General features: G+C 48.3%; 1 protein-coding gene across 1 annotated transcript in view; it reads right to left on the bottom strand.

Moving 5' to 3' along the window:
* Positions 1-598: 598 nt before the first annotated feature.
* CPA4 (carboxypeptidase A4) overlaps positions 599-11,449 on the bottom strand; it is an 18,873-nt gene continuing 8,022 nt past the window's right edge. Inside the window, exons 8-13 of the mRNA XM_077770735.1 lie at positions 10,352-10,456; positions 9,513-9,623; positions 8,247-8,337; positions 6,731-6,930; positions 5,675-5,759; positions 599-1,258 (exon numbers count right to left, since the gene is read on the bottom strand). Coding sequence (XP_077626861.1) covers positions 1,071-1,258; positions 5,675-5,759; positions 6,731-6,930; positions 8,247-8,337; positions 9,513-9,623; positions 10,352-10,456 — 780 coding nt within the window. The 3' untranslated portion in view covers positions 599-1,070. The remainder of the gene's footprint in view (positions 1,259-5,674; positions 5,760-6,730; positions 6,931-8,246; positions 8,338-9,512; positions 9,624-10,351; positions 10,457-11,449) is intronic.

Consider the following 11,449-nt stretch of genomic DNA (forward strand, 5'->3'; position numbering starts at 1 on the left):
AAGGACAGATGCAATGTGCTGAGGAGGAATGGAACAAGAGAAGCCTGACTGGTGAATCCTTGCTCCACCTTGACGCTCATGGCCCAGGATGCAAAATAGAAGAAGTTGACTTTAAAGACCAAAAGAAAAACCAGGAAAAGGAAACACAAGGTACATGAGAGCATGAACAGGAATGTGCCAGGGCAGTGAGATGATCCAGGCCAGAGGAGTGATTTAGGATCCATAGGGTGAGGGCAAGATCTTTGAAGTAAGTTCAAAAGGCAAAGTAGAGGTGAGCCTATTAGGACAGATGGGGGTAATTTAGCAATCCTGCTATTAGATCACCACTTCATTAAGGGTTCCTGGGTGAGCAGTGCCTATGCTGTGATCCCCTTCTGTGACCCCAGTTCCACTGCATAACAAAGAGAAGAACGTGATCAGAACTGTTGTATCTGGGAATTTGGGGCCCAGTGATGAGAAGTGATCCTTACATCGTATTCAGACCCAAACCAAACAAAAACAAGAACAAACAAAAACAAAAAGGAGAAAGACCTCTACTGATACCCCTACAAGATTTATTTTTCAAAGACAAATATATGCAAGGAGTGAGATAAATTAAAGGAAGTTCTGTGTCATCTTACAGACTAATCTCAAAGATAAGCATTGTCTCTCCCAGGGTGCCCCTCTGGGGGCCCTAGCAGACCAAGGTCACCAGCTAGGCCAGACTGGATAAAGCTAGAGAACCATCTTAAATGTCTTTTTGTTCTAAAAATGAGGTAGAGGCATGCCACCCACTGCGGAGTGACCCTAAGTGTGGCCTGCCCAACCAATTATGTGAAAGGAAGGGCACACAAAGGGCCCAGTGAAACAGCAGGACCAGAACACTGCAGGGTAGAGGCAGTGCTTCTCCAAGATGCACCACCAGAATGCACAAACTTCAAGGATGAGGGCTGGGGAGGGGCTGCCCTGCGCTCCCCACAAAGCTAGAGGGCTCTGATTCACATGCGAAAGAACAAGCTCCCTTTAATAAGAGCCTCAGCACACATGCAGACACGGGGATAAATAACTGAAGACAGAGTGGGGCTCTTCGTCTAGTAGAGGTTGTCCCGCACGTGCTCCATGATGGTCTTCAGCCCCAACCAGGTCTCCTTGGCAGTGGGGATGATCTGGTTGGCTGGTAGGAGGAAGCCATAGTGCCCAGTATCTCTCAACTCAAATGTGAACGCATACTTGATGCCATTATCATAGGCCCAGTCAATGCTGCTCCCGCTAGCTGGGTCTGTAAGTCAGAAAAGAAAACACCTTTGAAGCCCAGGTTCTTTCAGGGTTGGAAGGGAAGGAGCCAGGAGTTCTGCCTGCCTGTGATTCCTTAGGGATCTAGAGTCCTTTCTGTGGGTCATCAGGCCTACGACACATGAACACTGGCCTGATGAGCATCTTCAATAGTCTCGAACCAAGAGATTTTAAATCCTTATCCCACCTTGTCACTAACTCACTGTGTAGACTCCTTTAGGTCACTTAAAACCAATCGTCACAGAGTATGATAGGCAGCCTCCGAGACATCCCAATGATCCTGATCTCCTGGTCTTCACATCCGTGTATAGTGCACTCTGACGGTGAGTAGGGCTGACCTGATCTGGGTAAGTGACAGGAGACTACAGAAATGATGGTGTGTGGCCTTCAAGGCTAGATCAGAAACACTGAGGCTTCCACCGTGCTCTCCCTTGGATCATTTGCTCTGGGGAAAGCCAAGCACCAGGGTGCATGGACGGTCGGAAAGTGTCCTACAGCGATGAGGTCTACGTAGCGAAGAACTAAGGTGTCCTGCCAATAGTCAGCACTCTCTTGGGAAGCACTAAGTGAGCCACTCTAGAAGCAGACCTGTCTGGCCCAGTCAAGCCTTTGAATGGCTCTAGCCTTGGAATACATCCTGACTGTACCTCAGGAGAGGCCCTGAGCCAGAGCCACCCAGCTAAGCCATTCCTGAATTCCTAATCCCAGGGAAGGAGTGGAAGAAAATAAATGTTTATTATTTTAAGCTGCTAAGTTTTAGAATAACTTTTTACATAGCAAGAGATAAGGGATACACAGAGAGAAAGAGGTGCGGCCCTTGGGACTCCCCTTGGCCGAAAGTCTGGGGAAAGGAAAGAGGCCTACCTTCCTGCTTCTTCCCAGCCAAACTCTATTGGAGCAGAAACAGGCTAAGAGTGCAAAGTGTGGATGACACCAAATCACCAAATGATGACGTCAATAACAGCTATCACCTATCGAACATCTACCACGAGCCCATCATTATATTGGAAAGTTTACACATATGACCTCATTAATCTTTCAAAACCCCAGTGAGGTGGGTATCACTGTCCTTGTTTTTCAGATGAGGAAATCCAGGCTCAGGGTGCGTAATTTATCTAAGGAAATACAGACAGAAAATGGCAGGACTGGGATTGAAACCCGTGTCCCTCTGCTGATCAAAGCCCATGTTTTCTTCAACTTCCTCCCAGTGCATTTAGTACAGTACACGTCTGCTAAATGAAAACATGAGTCCTTTTGTTTTCACACCATTCCTGAGGGTTGTTTCTCATGATACTGTTAGTGATTTTTCTGGAGATGCTACTTCCACTGCAATGACACGCACCCTGAGGTTATGAAACAGGCCCTCCTATATTCTCTGAAATCCTTGTGCGGTTACCACATCCTTCTCTACCCTGAGAAAATGCTGAATAAAAAACAGACAATGGCAGCGAAATTTCTAGATGTTATAGATATGGCAAACTCAAGTATTCCAGAATACATTTTGAATTCAGGAAGGACCCAAGATCTCTGCTGAGCAAAGTGATCAAGTGCATGTACTTCACTTTATTTGGGTCTCTGCTCAAAGTCTACCCAGTCTTTTAACATAAATCAGAACACTCTACTAACATACTATTAAAAACAAAACGTAGAGGCACCTGGATGGCTCAATCGGTTAAGCGTCTGATGCTTGATTTCGGCTCAGGTCATGATCTCATGGTTCATGGGATCAGGCCCTGAGCTGGGCTCTGCAGTAACAGTGCAGAGCCTGCCTGGGATTCTCTCTCTCCTTCTCCCTCTCTGCCTCTCCCTGACTCATTCTCTCTCTCGCTCGCTAAATAAATAAACATTAAAAAAAACACTGTATTTTTTAGTTAACATTGGAAGATTATTCCCTGTTAGCACATATAAATGCACCTCACTCATTTAAGGGGGCATGCTGTTTCACCATGTGAATGCACCAAATGTGTTTTTAATCAGTACTGTACTGATGGACATTTAGGGATCACCAGGCTTCTGTGACTATAAACAATGCTGTCATGAACATCCTTCATCCTCACAATCTATCCACGAGTCATAGGAGCCCAGAGAACTTGTGTCCAAGCCCTGAGTAGACCAGAATCAGTGAAGGGAAGGGGACAGGGTTGCTAGAGGCAGGTGGCCTGAGAGCAGTACAGTGTGACCAGAAGAAGGAGGCATGAAAACTCTATAAAAGCAGACACAAGAATTAAAGAAGCAAAATGGGCTGCAGCTGTCCAGCACAGGGACTGAAAACAGTATGGCACAGAAAGCCTTCAGGACATAACAACTGACGTTCAGAAGGCTGCTCCGTCACAAAAAAGGAACTTAAATCTCTTGTCCACGTTCTGTTTAAGAAGGCAAGAAAGCAGGGCACCTGGGTGGCTCAGTTGGTTAAGGGTCCGACTTTGGCTCAGGTCATGATCTCACCATAGTTTGAGCCCTAAATCGGGCCCACTGCTGTGTGCACAGAGCCTGCTTTGGATCCTTTGTCTCCCTCTCTCGGCCCTTCCCTCTCTCTCGGCCCCTCCCTTGCTTATACTCGTGCTCTCTTGCTCTCTCTCAAAAATAGAAAAAAAAAAAAAAAAAAAAAAAAAAGAAGGCAAGAAAGTGTGAAATTCGTGTAATAACTGTTTTCAGCTAAAATGGTTAATCTAAGAAAAGGTCCAGCACTTGAAGGGACAAATGTCCACTACTTCTGTAGCACATGCAATAACAGCCCATAGAATTAGAGTGTTGTTGGGGCGCCTGGGTGGCTTAGTTGGCTAAGCGTCCGACTTTCGCTTAGGTCATGATCTCGCGGTTCCTGGGTTCGGGCCCCGCGTCGGGCTCTGTGCTGNACATTTTTGGAAAGCTGGGATGGGGGAGGCAGACAAAGCCTTTAAAGAATACAGAAGATGCACTCTTGAAAGATTTCGGAAATACCGTGTCTCCCGGACAACCATCAGGAGAGCCTTCTTCCTCTGCTTCTGGAGGGGTCTCATGAGTGTGTCTGGATTTTGGCACAACTGTAGCTGGGGGAAGACTGTGTTTGAGGTGGGACCACAAGGCCATCCTTTAAGCTGGAGTGTGACCCGAAAGCCCTGACTGTGGTGACCCACGAAGCTCTTTGAGAAGGGCCTTGTCAGAGGACCCCCACCTAGTCTCTCGAGCTCTCTGTAGTCCTGAACTCAGTTCTCACTAATGAAGCAGAGGATGGAGAAACTCGCCTGACGTGCTCCCCTTCTGAGGAGTCCCCCTCTAACAACACTAATAATAATAAACCATGAATAATTAATGGACAGTTGCCGCAATTACCCGCACAATGACAACATCAGGCTAATTGCTTTATACAGCGTGGTGGCCGTGGCGGGGGGGGGGTGCGTATGAAAGACACACAAGAGGCTGAGGTCAGAGTCCCGAGGGCCCATGGGGGATGGAGCGTCTTCCCAGAAGAAGAAGGCTGAAGGGAACCACTAGCTGAGGGTGAAGCAGTTGGATGGCAAAGCTACGGTATGGAAGAGGACAGAAACATCGGCAAGTTTGCGGGGGCTCTGAGGGTGGACCGGCTGTTGGGAAGTTACTTACAGAGGAAGCACTAGGTGGAAAAAGAAGGGCACTAGCTTAAAAGGTGTCAGAATTGGGCTCCTCATGTTTGTGTTTTTATTTCCCATTGATAGCTAGGCTCTTAGAGAATGATAGCATTCTTCAATTTGACTTTAAAAGATCAGGCTCACAGAATAAGGGGACCAGAAGGTTCTCAGTAGGAACAGACTGAAATGCTCAGATGAAACACTTCAGTGAGAAACCAAAACAAAGGTTGAAGCTGTAGGTAATGAGCCTCAAGACCATCTTCAGGTTTGGAGTCTTGGTAGAGTTTGTTTTGTTTTGTTATTGTTTGTTTTTTGGGGGAGGGAAAGGATCGGCTTGATGTTCACCATTGCAAAAAAGACCCCAGATCCCAGCATGCTGTGCTCCAACACGTGCTCGCTCCTGATGGGAAGTTGCGAAAACCCCCCTCCCCACCCTCAGTCTCACCACCTTGGTCTGCCAATCCAAAGGTGGCTTTCCTTTGAAGACAGAATGATGGGCTTGCGGAATTTTCAATAACCTATGTCAGGATCCCTCATAGAAATTGAGGAACGCAGACTTCAGCACACTGGCAGGACCCAACTCACCGTGGGCACATGATAAACGGCCCAGCGGTGGTGACGGTACCGATGAGAATGACCGCCTGCAGCACGTACGGTCACACAGGCTGGACGCAAATCTGGTCTATGGCTAACAACAGAAGCAGTCCGACTAAAGTGCAGGGAAGCCTAACTTGCAGCTCTTCTCCCGCTTCCTTCTTCTCAAGTTTCCTCTCAAAGCATTTTCTAAATAACTGATGACCACAGCGAGTACTTACAGACAGTGGTGCAGGTGGGACCCACTTGGTAGGTAGTGCCCGACAGGGAAGCCAGAGCTTTGGCCGCACGCCTTGCCACCTTGTCCTAGAAGAAGGAACCAGCGGGGTGAGAAAGAATGGATCCCACAGCCTGACATCCCCCAATGGCTCTGCACTGTAATGCTCTGGAAGATTCTCGGCCCCTCCCCTGAGTTTCCCTCCTGGTCTCCTTTCCCATCCAACCAGGGCCAAAGCCTGACACGCAGAGATGTGGAGGGCTACTCACCAACCCATTAGGAATCTAGGAAATAAACCAGCATCTTCACCTCTCCCGAGGGACGGGAATGTCATGTTCATGAACATGGGAGAAGGCCAATTTACATCCCAGAGAAAACCTTCTAAGAGTAGGGTGTTCCTGGAGTGGGTGAGACAGGGCCACCGTCTCACCCATGGATGTGCCGTATGCAGAATGCCTGTCTGAGACCAGAATCTAGTCCACACCTAGCATGAGGCCTGATGCTCCTGGAGGTGTTTGTGTTAGCTGTGGCCCTGGGCGGGGGGCCCTTGAGCTGGCTGAGCAGCACGGTGGGAGGAGCCCGCAGTCACCCTGCAGACGCCAGCCCTGCCCCTGTCGGTCTACCCTAAGCGCCTGCTCACATCTTGGGGTGAGTCACTGGATGTGACACGGAGCACCCCTATGCTGTAGCCTGCACCCTGCTTAAACTATACCTTGGCCAGAATAAGAAGCACCCATCCTGACCCTCCACAACGCGTCCCATGGTTCTTGGCAAGCAGTGGGTCTGTAACACATTTTGGTCAGAAAAATAACTGAGAAAGAAAGGACGGGTGCAGGGTATGGTCCTTGAGACTCACCGCAAACACAGAAATAACGAGAACTGACTTCTTCCTGCCCCTCGTAGGTCTGATGGCACATTCCAAAGGGCAGAGAGAGAAGACCCAGCCCTTAATGAAATAAGCCCAGGCTCCTGGACTTGCCCCAGAAGCTGTAGAACAGCTGCTGTGGCGGCACCTCAGGGTCTAGCAGGCCCAGGGCTAGGAGAGCAGCCCGTCACTCACCAGTTCATCAGCATCTGGGGCCTTTTTGACCGTGTATCCATACGGGTACATCAGCAGCTGTGAGTAGCTGTGCAGGTCGACGAAGCATTTGAAATCCCCATGTTCTTGGATGAAATCTACCACCGATTTCACCTCCACTTCCGAATTGGCATGGGGTCCGTGGTATATTTCAGAGCAAGGGTTGCCACTGGCTCCCTCTCCTGTGGGGGGGAGGGGTAGTCCAAGCAGAAACATTAATAACCCGTAGGCGAGAAAACAGAAATGCAGGGCACTCAACCCACAGGAAGGGCAGAAGGTGTTGGCAGTGGACAGGCCAATGCTAGAGACCGCCACCCAAGAGCCTAGTCACACCGTGGGTGCCATGAAGTGGGAGCCTAGGGTATTGGATCTGCCTCCTGAGGAGGAAAACTGGAAGGACTCCTTTAAATGGATAGAGTTGACCTTGGACTGTATCACTAACAGTACAGTTAGCAGTTGTCATAAATAATTAATATCATACTTGACAATGAGTTATAATTAATAAGTATCTGAGATAATTAATATGAAGACCAATTAATAATGAAAATGACTCCATTTATTCTGGTGTCAACTAATTCTCTTGGTTCAGATCTTAATGGCCAAGCGCTGCCAAAAATAATCTATTGTTGTGGCGAAACTTTCATATTTGACAGGTATTTAGAAATACTGCCTTCTATGCTCCTTCACAGCATCGCTCCCTGAGGTATCAGGCCTGCGTGCAAAACCAGCCCAGTTGTGGGAAGAGCTGACTTAACTCGGATGTCCTCAGTTCCCACATTTCTATCAGCTCCTTTCCCACAGCCACATTATTCCCACCCTCAACCCCCATCCCCCCCTAGCCAACGGTTCACGCAGTAGGCAAGCTGCCTTCTTCTGAGTTACCACCAGAAGCCCTTCCACCACCCAGTCATTTGCCCAGGAGAAGCGGGGCGACCAGGGTATAAGGCGTGGATGTCTATATCTAAGTCTAGAAAAGTTTCTAAAACACTAGTGTTCTTTAATTTTTTACCTTTTTCAATGTTTATTTATTTATTTTTGAGAGAGAGAGAAAGAGACAGAGCACAAGTGGGGTAGGGGCATAAGGAGGGGCAGAGAGAGAGGGAGAGACAGAATCTGAAGCAGGCTCCAGGCTCTGAGCTGTCAGCACAGATTCAGACATGGGGCTCGAACTCATGAACCAGGAGATCATGACCTGGGCTGAAATCAGGAGTCCTACACTTAACCCACTAAGCCACCCAGGCACGCCAAATGTTAGTGTTCTTTTAGGAGAACAAGAATTGCAGAGTCTTTCCCTTTCAAAATTATTTTTTAAAAAAAAACAAAAACACAAACAAAAATCCACAAAAACCCAACACACAGTGTAAGGGCCTGGCTCAAGTCTCTCAGTGAAGCAGGAGCGGAGCCAGCCTGGAAACTGGCTCCCTCGCTGCCAGCTGGGAGCCCTGTGGACCAGGCCCCCAGGGGGCAACAGGATTTGAACACCATGTCCCCAACCTACCTGCAAAACTAGCATTCCAATTTCTGTTTGGATCAGTACCAATGCAAGAGCTTCCAGGATTTATGGACCGTGTCTTCCTCCATAATCGGTTCTGAAAAGGCCACCAAGGAGGGAACAAACATCCAGAGATGGTCAGGGCGCAAGTGAGGCAAAGGTTTTGTCTGGGGGTCTGTGATGGACATGGGCACCACAGCGGGGGCAAGCTGCTTGCGGCTCTGCCTGGAGTTTCCCCGGGGCTCCGGTCCTCATGGACTGAGCTGTCTCCTCTCATCTCCCAGAAAGGAGGTTTAGCCCTTCTGGCTCAGACAGAAGGACTCCCCCAAAGTATCCTGATAAGAACTTTAAAAAGCAAGAACCAGCCTGATACCACCTGAACCCGCCAGAAAACCTCTGGTTTCAGCAAAAGTAGGACAAACAGACATCATATGCCCAAATGATCACTGGTGTGAGTGACAGGAAGTGCACCGCAACTACTTTGTTCTTGCCTAAAAAACTAACCTGAATCCAATCAAACTTCAAGATCTGACTGCCAGTGAATAGGCAATGGGGGGGTGGGAGGGATCCAGAAACAAATGACACACAACAAAGAAGCCATCAGCCAAATTCAGAACGTGAAACGTTCTGCAGGACGATTTACTCAATTTCTCCAATAAATGAATGACATTTTAGAAGATATGTGTGGGGTGGAGGTGGGGGCGGGTAACTGCTGTAGATTTAAAAAGCCTGAAAATTCATAACAACCAAAGACAGGTGCAGACCTTATTTGGGTAGTGATTTCATTAAGTTGAGTCAAAAGACATTTTAAAGATAATTGGGGGAATTAGATGATATGAAAGAACTCCCATTCATTTTTTAAAAGGTGACAGTGGTGTATTGTTTGGTTTCTTTTTTTGTGTTGTTTTAATTATCATCGACTAGAGGTGCATACTAAAGAAGTTTTGGGTAAAATAACCTGATGTCTGGGATTTGCTTTTAAATAAGAGGGGGAAAAGGTGTAGGAGGGAAAGAAATGAAAAGAAGATTGGTAAAGTGTTGACAATTATTCTAGAGCCACGACAGGGAGTTCATTAGACTATTCTCTCTAACAAAACTATTCCCTTGTGACCCTCGGCTTGGAGAGAGACTGAAAAACGAGAACCTAAGGAAGCTCCTAGCATGCACACGTGTGTGAGTTTTCTCCACATTCATATAACGATTTAGATGGCAAAGCAAGGAATTCAACAAATTCGCCTCAACTCCAAGCCCGGCCCACTCAGTATTACTCACTTGAGTTTGTGTGTACACATATCCATCAGGATTGGCCACGGGCAACAAGAAAATATCCATTTTCTCCAAGATGGAGGTGATGGCTGGGTCCTTCCCATAATCAGATGCAATCTAAGCAGAGACAAGCTCGTCAGCGATGCCAGGCTGGGGCGCTAGGTCTAAGCCTGTATCATCCCCAGAGGCCCCTCTGCGGCCTCCCTGCCGCCCTCATAGACACGGCCCTCTGCAAAGCTCTTGGAGCACTTCAAAACCTGGGGGCACGTGGCTTTAGGATGACATCAACATTTGCAATGAGTCCAGGGCTGCCTGGCTGCCTNNNNGGGGGGGGGCAGTGAGAGGGACAGGGGAGGGAAGAGCCACATATCATGATAGTTTGGGGGAATCCAGGCCCCCACGCTGAATGTTAGGGAAAATAAATCCTCCACACACAGCACCCCTCCTCTGCCTAGTGCTGCCCTTTAAAGCAGATTCTCCTGAGGGACATGGAGATGACATGACGTCCTCGAGGGTCTGGAGGGCTAGGATGGGGCTGAAGGCAAAGTTCGTGTGAGTTTCACTGCTGAGAAGCTCCCTTTCTGCAGGGCTGACTATGGGTCAGTGTTTCGGGGCCACCTCTGCAGCTCATTAGCTTGCTCGTTGCCATGAACGTACTTTGTCATTTAACTGCAGTGGCTTGACCGAGGGGCTCTGACCTCTCGCTTCTCTGATCTGAAAAGGCCCCCAGCCTACTGTGTCTATGCAGAGTGCCTTCCCACCTCGTCCCCCAGGCCCAGCCTCACGGCATACCGCGGGGGCACCCCTGGCCCACCGAATGCTCAGCTAATACCGGGCGACATGACCTTCCTCGCAGTCCAGATCGCCGTGGCCGCCGAGATCCACTCCCGGGAATGGATGCCTGCGTTCAGCCAAATGGCCGGCCGCCGCCTGCCTTCTGCAGTGCTGAACTGTGGGAGGAGAGAGAGGCCAGGAAATGACCCTCCTGCCCACGGTTCCACTCACCTCTCCTCTCCCCAGCTCACCCCTATTCATTTAATCCATTTAAGATAATTCAGAGACCAAATGTTCCTGAGGGCACCATCTATTTATCAGGCTTCTCTGTGACCAGGGAGCTTAATTGGTTGGTTGGCAGGGCCCAGCCGCAGCTCCGGGCAGCTTGTGCTGCCCCCGGGTTGGAAGCAAATGGGAAGGGGAAACAATTGCTATTGTGAATTATAATGCCAGTGTGATTAGAGATAATATTATGTCTCTTGAAAGACCTCAAATGGTATCCCAACAGAGAGAGCCACAAGGGTGCATGAACCGGCCTGTCCTAGTTGATGCAATAAATGAATTCGATTTTAAAAGGAGGAAGAGAGAGGGGTTCACGATAGCTCTTTGTAAACAGCATTAAATGAATTCTGGCTCCTGCCTTTTAGTGTGAGGCTGGGCCGCCTTGGGTCAGAGTGTGGTGTTAATGAAGCCAGAGTCTCCATCAGGTTGGCAAATAATCTAAATTTACGTGGATTATTTTAGAGCAACCAGTTCGGTGGCAAATCTCCTCTGGCTGGTAATTCAAGCACCGCTATGAGCCGGGGTCCTTCACGGCTTATACGAAGCTAAGGACTTGACAAATTCTTAGCACCATCAGTTGTTCCGTGGGTCCTATCTCCAAATTCCTTTTACTCACTTGGCTGGATTATTTATGTAATTTATGTCCCTGCCATAAATTCTCTACCTCTTTTGCCAATATAGACCCGAATCTGTTAGAAATATCTAGAAATTAGGCTTTGTGCAGCCAAGGAGCATAGGCTGGGCTTAAAATTACATCAACCCTAAAATTAGCTTCCTAGATTGCTTTTCCAATAAGTACCCCTAAAAGCAGAATGGAATTTGTAGAACTATCCCCATTTGTCTTGCTTTACAGAGGTAGGAATGAAGGCAAAAGATTGTGGCCTATC

The sequence above is a fragment of the Crocuta crocuta genome, unplaced genomic scaffold (assembly GCF_008692635.1).
Source record: "Crocuta crocuta isolate KB4526 unplaced genomic scaffold, BGI_CrCroc_1.0 scaffold266, whole genome shotgun sequence".
Classification (NCBI taxonomy): domain Eukaryota; kingdom Metazoa; phylum Chordata; class Mammalia; order Carnivora; family Hyaenidae; genus Crocuta; species Crocuta crocuta.